At 41.2% G+C, this 17,283-nt stretch overlaps 1 protein-coding gene across 2 annotated transcripts in view; it reads right to left on the minus strand.

Moving 5' to 3' along the window:
- Positions 1 to 9,619: 9,619 nt before the first annotated feature.
- The window catches only part of MACO1 (macoilin 1), a 64,368-nt gene continuing 56,704 nt past the window's right edge, over positions 9,620 to 17,283 (minus strand). For both annotated transcript variants that reach the window (XM_081961926.1, XM_081961925.1), the window contains exons 10-11: positions 15,014 to 15,188; positions 9,620 to 11,753 (exon numbers count right to left, since the gene is read on the minus strand). In XM_081961926.1, coding sequence (XP_081818052.1) covers positions 11,551 to 11,753; positions 15,014 to 15,188 — 378 coding nt within the window. In that variant the 3' untranslated portion in view covers positions 9,620 to 11,550. The remainder of the gene's footprint in view (positions 11,754 to 15,013; positions 15,189 to 17,283) is intronic.

A 17,283-nucleotide genomic window follows, 5' to 3' on the forward strand; every position in this document is an offset into this window, starting at 1 on the left:
GATAGCACAAACACGCAAGCAAAGGCGGCCCTTGGTACTTGAACCAATTTAGCTAACAATCGGGAACCAACAATATGTTCACTGCTGTGAGTTTTGCTAATCAATGTGCGTGGTTTGTGCTGAAGCTTGCATTCTAGCACATCTGTTTTAGGGCTCCAACGCTCTATGTATCAGATGTTTTCCATCCAGATCACTAGAGTTTTGTTCTGACCTAGGCTTCCCCAAAAAGCACGAAGCAGATTCCTGGTCCTAACAAAACCCCTTTTATTAAACGAATGTGAATTCCTCTCATTCACATTCAGCCAAGGCCTGGCAAACAGTCTTTCAAAGGTGAAGTTATGACCACAGACCTTATCTAGCTTGGAAAGCTGCCATGTCAATATTGTCCAAAACGCAGCAGTGCTGTGCAAGGAAAGACTTGCCACAGAGTCTCTGCAGACAGATCTTCACACTCCTGAAATGAATAAACAAATTGTTTCTTCCAAAATCCCACTCCCCTTTCACTCCTCTTTTATTTCCTATGGGAGATAAACCGTCCACCTGTGGCTTTACTCTCAAGTCAGCCCTGATTTCTCAGTTGTTCCTTTCGTCTGGCAACTCTGCGCATGCGCACACTGGGAACAGGCTCCAGCTGTTCCTCTGCCTCACTGCTGTCTAGCTCCAAAGGCAGCTGAGAACTGCCAGACAGCCCTGGCTCCTCTCTGCCTCTGACGCAGAGCCCTTGTCCGAGCCTTCCCCAGACTCCAGGACTGGTCCATGTTCCTCCCCAACCTCCTCACCGTCCGACTCCACTGGCAGACCACACGTTTATACTCAGAAAGAACACTTACTTAAGTCATCTAAGAAGTTCTGTGAAATCCATGCTGGACTGTTTCACATTGGATAAAAAGTTTTTTTACACACACACACACACACACTATATCAAGTCTTTTGCGTTATGCATTTTGAACAGTGCTGACTTGTCCTGGAGGTCTTATTCCCAACTCCATCCTCAGTGAATATGGAAAGAAGGAACGGAAAGCGAATAACTGCCAGTTACTATACTAAATGAAAGCTAACTTAATTTGGCCATCAAAAGCCGCTGAACAAGCATTGTAAAGTAGAGGCAATCCTTGACTTCAACCGCAACTGAGCCCAACATTTCTGTTGCTAAGTGAGATATTTGTGAAGTGAGTTTTGCCCCATTCTACCACCTTTCTGGCCACAGTTGTTAAGCGAATCCCTGTTGTTGTTAAGTTAGCAACATGGTTTTCGTTGAATCTGGCTTCCCATTTGACTTTGCTTGTCAGAAAGTCGCAAAAAGGGATCGTGTGACCCTGGGACACTGCAACCATCATAAATATGGATCAGTGGTCAAGCATCTGAATTTTGACCTGACCATGGGGCTATTGTAAAGGTGGTCGGTGTGAAAGATGGCCATAAGTCACTTTTTTTTCAGTGGCATTATAACTTTGGGTCACTAAATGAGCTACCTGTACTTTGAAGCAGTGCTGCCTACTTCAAGGCCTGTTCTCAAATTCTACAAAAAAGAAAAAAAGGTCTCTTGATACCATAAACTCAAATTTAAGTCACAATATTTAGATTTTATTGGTCCCTCACTTGGCTTTACCCAACAGCTGTGGCAGCCAGAAGGTGTGGATTTATTTGTAACAAACAACATCTGGATAATGTGATATTGCATCTCTGAGCCTCTATGGCTTTACAACTGATAGCAGCAGTGAAGCATTAATCATTTTAAAAATCTTCTCCCCTTGCATCGCATTCAAAATGGGCAGAAAACCAATGATTTTGGGCAGAATTCTTTCCCCTCAGGCAGGCAGGATCTTGGTGACTTGATTCATACATTGCACAAGCCACAATGGGGTCTGCTTGTCTGTGGCAGAGAGAGCTCTACGAGTCCAGCCACCATGGTTCATAGGCCATGGTTTATGGTTTGCATATCCAGACAATTATGGCTTATTCGGCAAACTACCACTGAGAAGTTAAGGATTGTATATAATTTCCCAGCAAACCTCTCCCTCCTCCCCTCTCTCTCTTCCAAGTTTATGGTTAAAACTTTGTGTGAATGCTGATAAAAGAGCACTAAATGGAAATAAACAGAACCCAAATCCCAGACATTTCTACTTCAGCTCACACAACTCCTTCTGGGTTTATACATTAACTTTGCAGCAAACAATCACCAGGAAGTGTTGGTGGCTTTTAATAATTGATGGTTTTATTAATTCACAGGCAATATTTTAAATAACATTAAGTCCCAAAGCTGCATCCAAGATGAAGCAATGAATACAATCATCCCTAAGCAAGCAGCTGAATTTGGGGCCTGCAGCTCCACACCTGGGTAGCTCTGATTGGTTGCTACCACTGTACAGGTGGTCCTCAACTTACAGCAGTTCATTTAGTGACCAGTCTAAGTTACAACAGTGCTGAAAAAACATATGAAGAGCAGCTGCAGGAACTGGGTATGTCTAGTTGAATGAAAAGAAGGACCAGGGGAGACATGATAGCAGTGTTCCAATATCTCAGGAGTTGCCACAAAGAAGAAGGTGTCAAACTATTCTCCAAAGCACCTAAGAGCAGAACAAGAAGCAATGGGTGGAAACTAACCAAGGAGAGAAGCAACTTAGAACTAAAGAGAAATTTCCTGCCAGGTAGAACAATTAATCAGTGGAACAACTTGCCTCCAGAAGTTGTGAATGCTCCAACACTGGAAGTTTTTAAGAAGATGTTGGATAGCCATTTGCCTGAAGTGGTGTAGGATTTTCTGTCTAAGCAGGGGGTTGGACTAGAAGACCTTCAAGGTCTCCCATAACACTGATCTACACATTTTGGGAAATTGATCAATCTCCGAGATAATGTGTTAATTTTACATATTTTGATTAGATGAATTAGAAAACAGGTGATAAAGATACTGATTAGCTAAAGTTTTCAAGATATTTCACAATAAAGATTTATACACAGGTGTTATGTTTGCCTACAAGAGAGGGGTGTGTGTAATGATCACAACACCACACAACCTTTCCACAAAGTATGGTAAAACAATGAAAATGGTACCACATGGAAGTGTATAAATTTATCTTCACTTTGAGAACAGCAAGGCAGGTGACTATGAAAAACATGTGGAAAATTTGCTTAGGTCCTATAAGGCACTTGGCACAAACATGTTAGTACATTATTAATATATATAGTACAAACATTAGGGACGCGATGGCTCAGTGGCTAAGACGCTGAGCTTGTCGATCAGAAAGGTCGGCAGTTCAGCGGTTTGAATCCCTAGTGCTGCGTAACCGAGTGAGCTCCCATTACTTGTCCCAGCTTCTGCCAAACCAGCAGTTCGAAAGCACGTAAAAATGTAAGTAGAAAAATAGGAACCACCTTTGGTGGGAAGGTAACAGCGCTCCGTGCATCTTCGGCCTTTTGTCATGCTGGCCACATGACCACGGAGACATCTTCAGACAGCGCTGGCTCTTTGGCTTTGAAACGGAGATGAGCATCATCCCCTAGAGTCGGGAACGACTAGCACATATGTGCAGGAGGGAACCTTTACCTTTACCTTACAAACATGTCACTGAAAATTCACTTCTTACACTAGCATTTAGACTATATTGGACTGTGGGGCAGTGAGTGATGAGCATGGGCAGAGATTCCACCAGGATGTCGCAGGCATGGAGAAAAGATACCAAGGGAAACAGAGTTTGTCCATGCTTGCTGATTACTGCTGGAATCTCCCCAGGGACGATCCAACTGCAGTTCACAAGAGAAAAGCCGAAAAGCGCAATTTAGATACTGAATAAAGATGGAAACTTGTCGTTTAATCTGATGTTCGAGCTTGTCAGTTTTCCATGCAAAAAGCATGAAAATGTTACATGAAAAAAACCAATAAATGAATGGAAAGTTATGTTATTGGTCTCAATAAAAAGATAAATTTATAATGATTGCTGTGGCACCATTCTCACTGCTAGATCACATTTTGCAGAGAAGCTATGGAGCATAACCACGCATCCTCCTCCTAATTTTGAATTATTTTGATGCAATTTTGACCTGAAGCTGTATCTTGGAAACTGGAGCCAATTAATACTCAGGACTTAATTTTCCTTTATTAGTGACCCAATTCTGGTAAAATTAAGCTACTCTCATTTCCGAGACTTTCTCCTTGTAGACCAGTGTAAGCGATGCTCTGAGGAATATTCTCTGAATTATTCTCGTCAGCTCCTGGTTCAGTTTGACTTACAGTATCCTCAAGCATGGTGCTTTGCTTCTCCTCTCACATCCAATATTTGTCTACTTTTTTGCAAGGTTATCTTGCTGACACAAACACTGTCCTGAGCTCCTTTACACAATTTATTTCCATTATTCTGTTATTTTTTCGATAAAAGAATGAAAAACAACATAATGCTTTGGAAAAGAATGAAAGGAGACTGATGTTATTGTTCTGACATAGGCTTCCTGAGACAGTAAAAAGCACACACTTAATCCCAAAAACCCTTTTTAAATTTCAATGGCTGTGAATTATGTTCATTCAGTCCGTAATGAGTCACAAATAGTTTGTAAAGAGTCCGGCAGAAGTCTGCCACAGTCTTTCGGGATATGGCTGATAAGCACCCACCTTGAAACGCTGCCAAAGGCCTAATTGGCAATTAGCTTTGCAAGGCCATATGGAGCAGAGAGTCAAAACAGAGCTTTAGAGTTTAAACTGACCAGAACGAACAAAGTGGCTTCTTGCAAAGGCTCATGTGTCTTTGCTCTTCCTTTATGTACAATAATACAATAGTAGAGTTGGAAGGGACCTTGGAGGTCTTCTAGTCCAATCCCCTGCCTAGGCAGGAAACCCTATACCATTTCAGGCAAATGGCTATCCAACATCTTCTTAAAGACTTCCAGTGTTGGGGCATTCACAACTTCTGGAGGCAAGCTGTTCCACTGATTAATTATTCTAACTGTCAGGAAATTTCTCCTCAGTTCTAAGTTGCTTCTCTCCTTGATTAGTTTCCACCCATTGCTTCTTGTTCTACCCTCAGGTGCCTTGGAAAATAGTTTGACTCCCTCTTCTTTGTGGCAACCCCTGAGATATTGGAACACTGCTATCATGTCTCCCCTAGTCCTTCTTTCTCTTAAGCTAAACATACCCAGTTCCTGCAACCGTTCTTCATATGTTTTAGCCTCCAGTCCCCTAATCATCTTTGTTGCTCTTCTCTGCACTCTTTCTAGCGTCTCCACATCTTTTTTACATCGTGGCAACCAGAACTGAATGCAGTATTCCAAGTGTGGCCTCACCAAGGCATTATAAAGCGGCATCAACACTTCACGTGATCTTGATTCTATCCCTCTGTTGATGCAGCCTAGAACTGCGTTAGCTTTTTTGGCAGCTGCTGCACACTGCTGGCTCAAATTTAAATGGTTGTCCACTAGGACTCCAAGATCCCTTTCACAGTTACTACTACTGAGCAAGGTACCACCTATACTGTACCTGTGCATTCCATTTTTGTTGCCTAAATGTAGAACCTTACTCTTTTCACCATTGAATTTCATTTTATTAGATAGATTTCATTTTATTAGATAGAATATGTCTTATGGGAGGAGCCAAACATCTCCAAGCCTTACTCCCAAGTTGCCCCTTTTGCCTCAACTATTCTTGCCTTCTGGCAGCTCTGCGCATGCACGCACTGGGAACAGGCTCCCCCTGTTCTTCTGCCTTGCTGATGTCTGACTCTGGAGGCTCTGGAGGCAGCACATAACTCCCAGATGGCCCTGACCCCTTCTCTGCCTCTGACGCAGAGCCCTTGTCCGAGCCTTCCCCAGACTCCAGAACTGGCCCATGTTCCTCCCCAACCTTCTGAATGCCCAACTCTACTGCCAGCTCCGCAGGCCACCGGTGGACTGCAAGAGTTATGTATTTCTAATTCATAGATCAAAACCATTGCAGAACATGGAAGATGCATTAAAAACATGCAAAACCACAAATCCTCCATACTGTTTTTATTTAGTTTATTTTCTTTAGCAGGGAATATCTTGGGAAGTAACCTGACTTTTCAAGCCTCATAGAACTGAGAGAGGGAAATGGCAGCCCCATTGATCCGCCAGTAATGGAAAACACACCGATAAATGTTTTCTATCTGCCTCTCTTGTCAATAAGGAACATTAACTGAATTGTTTACACCTCATCTTTTTGATAATGCCTTCCTTCTCCTCTCAGTCCAAGGAGGCTGTTAAAACCGGGAAATGAAAAGGCATCCTTGTCTGTCCTTGTTGTTAAGGCTTGCGCATGAAGCACATGTCAAAAGGGCCATATTACTCTCTGGTTGTTTTAAGGCAGTTACTGAAGGGGTTTCTTTGATTAGGACGTTCAATCCATTTTTCTTGGTTTGATAACACTCTGACCCCGCAGCTTGACTCAGGCCATTTCAACAAGAAGCGATTTACAGCATCTTGTAGCATGACCAGATAGTATCATTATCGAACAGATCTCAAGCTTGTCCTCATTATAATGATGGTTAGAAACTAGAATATGCTCTTAAGTTGTTAGACGGAAATGAGCAAGATATGAAAAAGGAGTCATTTCACACTGACATCTTCCTAAGTCCTATAGTGAAGCATCAGAATAACGGAGTTGGAAGGGAACATAGGCAGGAAACCCTATGCCCGTGATGGTGAACCTATGGCAAGCATGCCGGAAGTGGCATGCAGAGCCATCTCCCTGGGCACGTGAGCTGTCATCGGTTGCTCTTCTGGGTTCCAGCGCACTGGCCAGCTGGTCTTAACGTGCGCAGGAGTGCCGGAAACCGGAAGAGCAGCTTCCTGGTGGCATGTGCATGCCAGGCAGCTGCACTTTTGGTTTCCGGTGTGCGGATGCGAACCGGGAAGCTGATCTTCACACACCCAAAACCGCAAGAGCAGTTGCCCAGTGCATGCATGCCAAAAAGGTTGGCCAACATTGTCCTATGCCGTTTCAGAAAAATGGCTGTCCAATCTCTTCTTCAAAACCTTCACCCACAATTTCTGGAGGCAAGTCGTTCCACTGATTTAATTGTTCTGTCGGGAAATTCCTCCTTATTTCTAGGTTAGTTTTCTCCTTGATTAGTTGCCAACCATTGCTTCTTGTCAGGACAATTGATTTAATTTGGGATCCTCTGGTTTGCAAAGTCTTACATTTGTTCATATTGGTTTAATATTCTTGGTGTCTCTCTAGTAGAAACCCACCTCTTTTCCCCTCTCCCATATTCTAAGCGATGATCCAGCAACCGCTATTATTTGGGGAAGGAATCTTCACAGCTCTGAAATTCAAAAATAATAATTCAACATACAGAATTCTGCACCTTAGGAGACAAGGAACACATAAAGGAGTCCATAAAGGAGGCAAACCAAGAGCCAAGCTTTTTTGTTTTTTTTACAAAGCCAAAAACAGCCCAGCAAAGGAGGTGGGTGGGAGTTCAGCTAGAATTCCAAGTCATTGAGATGCATCTGATTTTGCCACTTTTCCCCCTGGATTGTTAAGTGAATCACCACCGTCATTAAGAGAACCAGAAGGTTGTTAAACGAATCAAGCCTTTCCCCCCTTGATTTTGTTTATTGGAAGCTGGATGGGAAGTTGTAAATGGTGATCGTGTGAATCTGGGATGCTGCAACCATCATAAATACATGCTGCTTGGCAAGTGCCTGAATTTTGATTAAGTGATTGTGGGAGCAACACTCACGAGGGTGAGGATTGCTTGTAAGTCCTCACCCTCATAAGTTAAGTACCGCTTGTACTTTTTTAGCATCATTGTAATTTCTAGCTGTTGTTAAATGGAAGTTCATAAGTCAAGTGCTACTTGTATGCTGCTGAAAGTCACTTTCATGCGAGATGAGCAGCTATACAAATATGAATGAATAATGAAGCTGGCTGAGGAATTCTGGGAGTTGAAGTCCACAAGTCTTCAAGTTGCCAAGGTTGGAGCTCTCTGGAATAAACTAACCTTACCAGAGATAATTTTTCTTTTTGCTCTGGTGTATTTTATTTCCACTGGACCTGTACTTACAGGGAGATCATCGCAAGAATTAGACAAGAATTTCTTTACAAGATTTTTTTTTAAATGCTAAGTAGTCGAGAGGTAACATCTTGGAAACCCCAGCTATAAAATAATACTTCACTTAAAACTGGATGGGAAATTCAGAAATAAAAGAAGTCATTTTTCCTTTGAATTGGTGACCTGGCTCCTGCACTCTCTTATTAAAGATGATTTGCTGAAATACGATAGTTTGTTGGGTACAGTAGTTAAGACAAAAATTGTCGCTTTTGCAAATCTGTAATAGCTGGTTTTGCATAACAAGCGTTATTAGCCTCAAGCAAACTGCATCATGACTCTAAAGGCTTCTGTAAGGTCTACAATTTTTCTTCCAGTCTGAGGTCTGAAACGCGGGGGAAAGAGTAAAAGTTCCCTCTCTTTGAAAGTAATTGATTGTTCAGCCTTTTGCTTAAATTATTATACAGGATTTTGAAAAGGTTGCAAGCAGAAGACACTTCATTTTTTAAAAAGTCAATTCCACGATCCTTTAGAGATAAAAAGACTTAAATGGGATAAAAATTTGGGGACACATAATGAACAGCAAAAGTAAGAAGTGACAGGAGCATTCTTTTGATAAATTTAGTCATTTAGAGAGTTTTTACCTGAAATGACATTCTCAATCCATTATAAGCCAAGTTTATTTTTATCCAACACCTTATTCTTCTACTTTCCCCAACAATCAGCATCTCAGAAAATTAGACGATGAGCCAATCTGATTTTCTTTATTTTGTTTAAATCAGAGTACTTACCTTCAGGTGAAAGAATAGCTAAATCCAGTTTTCTACTATCTAGAGAGACTCCGTTTGGTTCTAACCCTATGCGTAAATGCCATGGACCACATGCAAAGGTTTTTACTCCAATCTGAAATTCTGATGGGAGCAACAGGACACAAAACTGCATTGCACTTTGATCCCCACCAAGAAGGGGGAAACCGGAAACCTCAGGATCACATATGGCTTCCAATCCCATTTTAGGTCACTCACAAATCATCAGATTTTAAATCAAGGAATGCCCTGAACTGCTTGTTAGCCAAAACATTGGCTTAATATTAAGAGGCGCCAAACTTAAAAACTTTGAATCCACCCCAGAAAATAGCAATAGCACTTAGACTTATGTACCGCTTTATAGTCCTGTCTAAGCGGTTTATAAAATCAGCCTATTGCCCCCAACAATCTGTGTCCTCATTTTATCCAACTTGGAAAGATAGAAGGCTGAGTCAATCTTGAGTCGGTCAGGATCGAACTCCTGGCAGTGAGCAGAGTCTGCTTGCAATACTGAATTCTAACCACTGTACCACCAGGGCTCCTTTGCCCACAGGTATTATTTGGGTCCAATTTGCATCATCACTCTGCTTACTGTGCCCGCCCCAAAGATTTTAAGTGTAGTTCTCAGTGACCTAAGATGACTTCACTTGAGCATATGTTGGCTTGGGAATTCTGGAGTCTTAAAGTTGTCAAGGTTGAGAAACACTATGCTAGATGACACCCAAACTATTCTTAAAACCCAAATCTGTTTACCTTTCCAAGAGTTTTAAATCTATCTCATCAATCACTTAAACAAACAAACCCCCAAAAAATGACTTATCTGCAAGAAAATGTTTATTTTTTATATTTTTTTTGTAAACCCCACAGAAAAAAAAGGAATGCAGCCAAGACCAAGTATTTCAACAGAAAGAGTGCCCAAAAGGGCAGCCAAGAAAAATAAAACAATAAAAAATAAAAATAAAAAAATGGGGGAACCTCAACACAAAAAAGTCAATGACAAGAGTTCATGTTTTTGCACAAAGATGAAAACCAATGACATTTCTGAGTAACACTTTCATGGTGACAATTACACAAGATGATTCCAAAAAGCAAAATGACAGCAACATGCACGCCTGGCTAAAGCTAGGATTTTTTTTTTTAATCTGAAAAAGAATCTGATTTAAAATGATGGACCGTTAATACTCATATTTTATTGACTTGCTTGTCCTACTGAATTTGTTTTTAAACAAGGCATACCTGCCAATTATGAAACTTTAAAAAGTGTTTTAAAGAAGAACTTTGTCCTTCCAGAGTCCACTGCATGTTTGCAAAATCATAATGAATTCGTTTCTCTTTTTAATAATTTTGCTAGTTACTAATACAAGTTTGAATCCCTGCCCCACTGCCCCTCCCACCCATACTCAAACCTTAAACACTTCAAAAGTCGCCAGTGCAACACACTTTCCTACCAATGCACAATATACATTTAAACTGAAATCTTTGTGCAATTTTGAGTTTCTTTTTTAAAAATTCTTTAAAAAACAAAAACAAAATCTCCTTGGCACAACAGCTGAGATTTTAGCCCAGTCTCATTGAAATGAAACTGTCAAACTCAGGATGATAGAAAGCGTAATTGAAATTTGACTTTTTTTTAAAAAAAACAAAAAACAAAGCAAACCAAAACACCCAAGCTGCCCTTTTTTATGAACCAGTCGGACAGTCTCTGGAATACCCTACGTTGCACCGCTCTGCTTTTACTACAATACTCCCTCTGTTACTATTCAGCTACAGCATATCCTGATCATCGGAAACACTGTTGGATTTGGTACCCAGAAATGAACAGAAAAGAGATGTAACCGCAGATGACATCCAAATTATATTGGTGACCTGCAGTAGACTCTGTAAAACGAGCTTTATTTTTTATTTCAGGCTATGTGGGAGCAAAACGGGAGTGGGGGAAGAGAGATAATTCTCAAATTGTCAAATTTCCTCTTGGCATCTCTTAGTTTCTCAAGGTCCTGCCAACATTAGCATCTTTCAAGCCATTAAGTATCCTGATGGGAACCTTCACAAAAGTACCAAGAACATGTCGTTATCATGTGTTTATTGCCTTCCTTCAAGAAAATGATGCCCTCTTATTACACATTTGGTCCTGAGTGGGGTAAGCAAATTCATCTCTTGGACATTCTTCCTTCCGTTCAACCCCATTTCACCATCCTCTATATCAAAGCTTTATTTCACTACAAACTCTTTCGCCATTAAAAAAAAAAACAGACTAAAGAATTTCCATCATTATTCCTTGCCATTTTTAATTTGCCGTTTTAGCTTCATTATATTTAAAAGAAATTGGGGGGGGGGGGAAGGGTTTAAAATCAAGCAGAGCTGCTATTTTTTAAATTCTTTTGGGTAGTTTCAAGGGGAAACTTTGCAGCAATTCATTTATGCGTGGGTGTCTGTGCGTGAATTCACTTGAACTAACAAAGAGAAGCAGAATTTGCTATATGAAAACCAAGAATTGTGGGTTCTTTTCCCCTTAATGCATTGGCCAAGAAAAAAAAATGTGTAAAGTTTTGTGAGTTTTTCTAAAAATTTGCAAGAAAAAACTGATGGGCAGTTTGAGTCAAACCTTGGTGTTGGGGCCCCCCACTTCCCTTTATTTTTATTTTTAAACAAGAAATCAGTACAGTCTCACACTATACAAATTTCATCTTGACTGCAAGAGATTTTTCTGTGTGATGCCTTCGGTGCGACAGGTGGAAAGTTGGCGCTTATTTCTTCAGGGGTTGATAAACTGAGGCATTAGGATCAAGTCCAGAAGGGCTGGTCTCCACAAATTTGGAAGAATAGTGTGGAGAAACTGGGCTCAGCGTGCTGGTGGCTGCAGTGTATGTTATGCTGGGCATGACTGCCATCACTTCCGCGATCTTCTGTTTTAGGTCCTTGATTTCCTGATCTTTCTGAATTATTTGCCCTGCAAAAAAGAAAGAAAAGAAAAGAACCGCTCACTTTAAGAGATAGGAGAAGAGCAAACAGAACTGGAGGAGGAGTCAAACACATCATTAGCTTACAGTCCTTACGTTGCCACAAATGACCCAAGCCTAGCCCTCCTTGAATTCCATTGACCCTTATCTAGTGCTGACCGTTAGTTGACTGGATTCTTGTGTATAGGCTTGAAATAATAACTCTTCTGTACTGCAACTTAATGTAGGGTCCCGATCCTTTGTGCCTAACAGGAAGGGCTTTTCAGTGGGGCCTACATAGTACAGCCAAAAAAGGGAGGCTGCAGTAGTGTAACTGAAGCTATATTGGCACGCACAAAACACCAACAACAGGTGGAGTTGCAACTGAATCTCCATTGTTGTTGGGCTATTTTGTGTGCAACTGAAGCTCCAGATGCACACAAAACAGACCAACAACAATGGAGATTCAAGTGCACTGTCATCTCTTGACTTTTTTTTTTAACCACACCTTGTAGAAACCCTAGACCAGGGCTGTCAAACATGTGGGTCGGATGCGTCACGCACTGGCCACACCCACGCTCTGTTTAGTGAAGAGGGGGGGGAGGTCCCAATATGTCACGTGATGATGCCGGGATGACAGGAGTTTGACAACCCTATCTAGACCAATATACATTTTTTTAAAAAAGGTATTATGATAAAAGGCATGTTAAGGGAGGGTGGTGTTACAACATATCAAGGAAAAATAAATATCCCAGTTCGGGGATTTGTGCTGGTATCACTCAAGAAAGACAATTCTTTTGTTAGCCTTGTGCACCCTCTGCTGGATCAAGTGGCAGTTCACAGCATCCGACAAAACTCCCAAATGAAATGGAGAAGAGGGAAGACTGATTTTGCAAAGGTTTTCAAACCCAAAGGGGCTCTTCCTCTCCTCAGCAATATTTTCCAGGAGGACAGGGAGAAATGGACACAGAAAGATTTGCTTCTGCTATCCTGTGAGACCAGTGCGCCTTTTATTTCAATGCTAGAAACCTGCACAAAAAAAATCATTTTCTTAAGGTTTGAAAACACGATAGCCACAGAGTTAGGGATAAAGGTAAAGGTTCCCCTCGCACATATGTGCTAGTCGTTCCCGACTCTAGGGGGCGGTGCTCTACTCCGTTTCAAAGCCGAAGAGCCAGCGCTGTCTGAAGACGTCTCCGTGGTCATGTGGTCGGCATGACTAAACGCTGAACATGCACAGAGCACTGTTACCTTCCCACCAAAGGTGGTCCCTATTTTTCTACTTGCATTTTTACGTGCTTTCGAACTGCTAGATTAGCAGAAGCAGGGACAAGTAACGGGAGCTGACTCCGTTACACAGTGCTAGGGATTCGAACTGCTGAACTGCTGACCTTTCCATCAACAAGCTTAGCATCTTAGCCACTGAACCACCACGAGTTAGGGATGAAATTTATCGATTTCAAAAGAATTTAGCAATGCATTATTCTCTTTTCTCAGCATTCCGTTGTGCTCAGAACATGAGGAATTCCAGCTGTGCCTGGGCTCTTAATTTCTTAAGACTGCATTTTTTTTTGCAATGTCCACACTTGGAGTTGAGTTTGCAGATCTAATAAAATTTAATGATCTGTTTTCTAGCCTTGCTTGCTGCTATCCTTGGAAAGCTAAAAAAAGCCAACCCAACAACAACAAACAAACCCAGCAACTTCCTTTTTCTGACCCATGCTTGAACTCTCTCCCCCATCTCCCCCCATTCAGCAGGACTGAAGTCAGAATAACAGAGTTGGAAGGGTCCTTGGAGGTCTTCTAGTCGAACCCCTGCCCAGGCAGGAAGTCCTATACTAATTCAGACCAACGGTTGTCCAATCTCTTCTTAAAAACGACCAGTGTTACAGCATTCACAACTTCAGAACTAATTGTTCTGTCAGGGAATTCCTCCTTAGTTCTAGGTTGCTTCTCTCCTTGATTAGTTTCCATCCATTGCTTCTTGTCCTGACTTCAAGTGCTTTGGAGAATAGGTTGACCCTCTTCTCTTGAGAATCCCTGCCCCTCTTCCTGCTTTTAGGGCTTGTACTTTGATTTAAACAAAAGGATAACAGAAAACCTTTCCCCAATTAACTGCTTCACCGTAAGAGGGAGAAAAATTGCTGTTCAGTTATTACTCTGCAATTGAGTTTTGGCTGTGTAGGGTTGGAGACTACGAAGGGCTACAGAAATGGGTTAGGAGGGAGCTGTCTTTGGTTATACTGTTTCCTTTTTTATAACAAGGGTTGCTTAATTTGATTAGGTTTATATGGCCATCTCCTTTCCCTTCAGAAAAAAAAAACTGAGATTTCTGGAGAAAGAAAAAAAGAAGTTTTGACTTTGGGATTTTTTGAGTAGGTAAGTCTATTGTTATAGAAATGACTAATGTGCTAGGTACGTAAAAGTAAAAAGTTGAGGCTGTATCTTACTATTTGCATTCTACTGCACTTAAAAAAAAGTTGGAAGTTAATACTTTTTTCTCCCCCACCCTCTACCCCACACTTCTTTGTCCATGTTTATTCCCTTTCCCATTTCCCTACTGTCTTTATTTTAATTTGTTTTTCATAGTATGAAATTTTAATAATTCTTTTTTAAAAAAAAAGGAAGTTAAAGAATCGATTTTTGAACCAACTGTCCATAACTGATGCTCTTATGATTATAGTAACTTTTATAATGGAAGTTAATTAGCCAGTGAATTATTGAGCCAAACGCTCAGAAAAACGTTAAACAGAGCAAAAACACTTTTAAGCAGATGGGAGACAAATGGTCAGGTCAGAAAAGATTGCTCTGAGAGTTCATTTCAAAGTTTTTTTTTCAGCAGTCAAGAGCCAAAGGGCCAGAGGGATCTTTCCTTGCCAGTTTTTCCCAATGAAAACTTTCCAGCAATGGCTTTGAAAACACAAGGAAATGCCCTCACATATCATGCGGTGATATTCAAAGCTGCAATGGAAGCTCCCCACAAGGATTACAGGTAGTCCTCATTGAGCGGCTAACTTGTTAAGTAACCACACACACAGTTATGATGGTGATGAAAATTCTTGCATTTATGACCTTCGCACGTCTGCAAAAACCAAGGAACGCTAAAGGAAGATCGTAAGCACAGTCATGGTTTCCCTTTGCGATCACTGAACGGCTGACTTGCTGGTACCAATTGTGGTCACTAAATGAGGACTACCTGCACTTTGGGTTCTTACAATGCACTAGAGGCACCCCGAGATTTATTAGCACTCAGCGCAGGGGTCCCACTTACCTTGAGCTATTTCCAGCTGTCTTTTGGCATCTCCTAACGCAGAGAAGAGGTCCAATTTGATCCTTGTCTCTGCGCTCAGGCTGTTCTCTAAGTGCTGCGTCTTATCCTGCATGGCTGAAAGGGCCGACATTAATACCTCTGTGTCCTTTTCATTCTCTTTGTATTTCCGCCATTCCTTTCAAAGGAATTAAAGCAGGGTCATTACAAGCACAGTCACTAGGATGAGATTCAAGGGAGAGGAAAAATTATGGGTGGGGAAGGGGGGAGAAACTGGGGCAAACACGTGGTTCTGGGCGCTTGGGAATACCCTCAGACTTTCATGTTACTCATTGTAATCGGGTAAATCCTGAAAAGGTTAATCAGGGCTACAGACTAGATTAGAAAGGTAAACAAAATCTTGGAAAATCACCTTTTCTACTGTTGTCAAAAAAAAAAAAAAAACTTCTGTGTGGTCACCAAGAACCCAGCTGTACAAACACACTCACATTTAAGCCATGTTTGAACGCCGAAGTAGTTCATATGGATTTGGAAATGTTTAGCGGTCCCTAGACAACCCGTGACTTGTTGGGTCATCCTTTCATATATATTTCGTCACGCAAACCCACTATTGCCTTCCTGCCATCAGCTGCAGTCACAGAATCCCCACTGACTATTTCCTGATGGTTTCCCCAATGGTATTTGGGAAACTGTCGAGAAACGTTGTAAATGAGGATCATATCAGTGCTCCAGTGTGGCAGCAATGCTGAAGAGCAACAACGTGGCAATGCCAAAAGGGCAAGAGCGCTCCAAAATGTCATTTCCATGGGAGTAGATGGATCCCAGTATTCTATCCATTTGAGGTAACATAGTTGAAACAAATTTGCCCTATGATGTACCATTTCGCCCAGGTAAAGGTCACAGGTAGTCCTCGACTTACAACAGTTCATTTAATGATCAGTTACAACGGCACTGAAAAAAGTGACTTATGACCGTTTTTCACACTTACGACCATTGCAGCATCCCCATGGTCACGTGATTTACATTAGGATGCTTGACAACTGATTCACATTTATGACAGTTGCAGTGTCCCAAGGTCATGCGACCTTCTGACAAGCAAAGTCAATGAGGAAGCTAGATTCACTTAACAACCGTGTTACTAATTTAACAACTGGAGTGATTCACTTAAACAACTGTGGCAAGAAAGCTCATAAAATGGTGAAAAAACTCACTTAACAAACATCTCGCTTAGCAACATAAAATTTTGCGCTCAATTGTGATCGTATGTTGAGGACTACCTGTCTCAACTTACTACTAAGTAAGTAATAATATCTATATACTACTAAAAGTCTTAGTAGTATATAGATATTTTTTTTTTTGCCAAGAGCTTTGAAAAGACCGATATGGTTACCGCTGAATGTTGGTGTTGGCCTTGGTGTGGGCAAATGTATCATCAGATGAGGTATATAGGATAATAATTATCCTATAGTTGAGAAGGTACATATTGATATGGGTCTCTCAGGCTCCAAGTTAAAGTAAAAGCATAAACGTCCTGCTCATTCACATACCATTCTTGCTGTGGACCCTTAGAATGTCTCTGAGAAGCTTATATGGTGGAGACAAGCATATTTCCCCCAAAATATTATTCAGATAAATTCTACAGTTAGCATATAAGCCTGGTTGGTAACCCTGTTCTTCAGAAATGTCTTTAATCTCATTTCAGAATAATTCGTGACAATGGCTATGACGACTTTCCTTCATAGATTGACCCTCGGTAATCAACCACCTGTTTGTTGAGCTAATTTGACTTGTTCAAACATGGGACATACAAAAAAGTTTCAAAAAGTGAAGCTATTTCATTGGAAATTCATAGGATGTTAAATTCTTAACAAAATACGAAGGTTTCCTGAAACAGTTGCAGATTCTCCCCACTCCTGTTCTATCCAAATTGAAGACTCTGAACAAAGTGGTTTTTTTCTTAAATTAGTGGGCAAGAAAATGCAATGATTAGTTGTTTAAGTACACTCAATAGCTGCCTTTTCTAGTGTCATCCAGATCTGGATAGCTTTCAGTCCCCAATTGGTCTCCCATAGACTGTTTTTGCTTTGTGCTTGCCTAGTTCTTACAACAAAGCTATTAGTGCAAGATGCCATAAGGGATTTTGTTTCTCAGCCAGCATGCCACAGATCCTGATGCTGATTTGAGTTGAGGGGGAGTGAATGGCTCAAGGTTACCCAGCCAGCTTCTGTTCCTACAGAAAGTACTGAAATCTGCCTCTCCCTCTGCTCCTTAAT

The sequence above is a fragment of the Natrix helvetica genome (assembly GCF_964273705.1).
Source record: "Natrix helvetica genome assembly, chromosome: 9".
In the NCBI taxonomy this organism is placed as follows: domain Eukaryota; kingdom Metazoa; phylum Chordata; class Lepidosauria; order Squamata; family Natricidae; genus Natrix; species Natrix helvetica.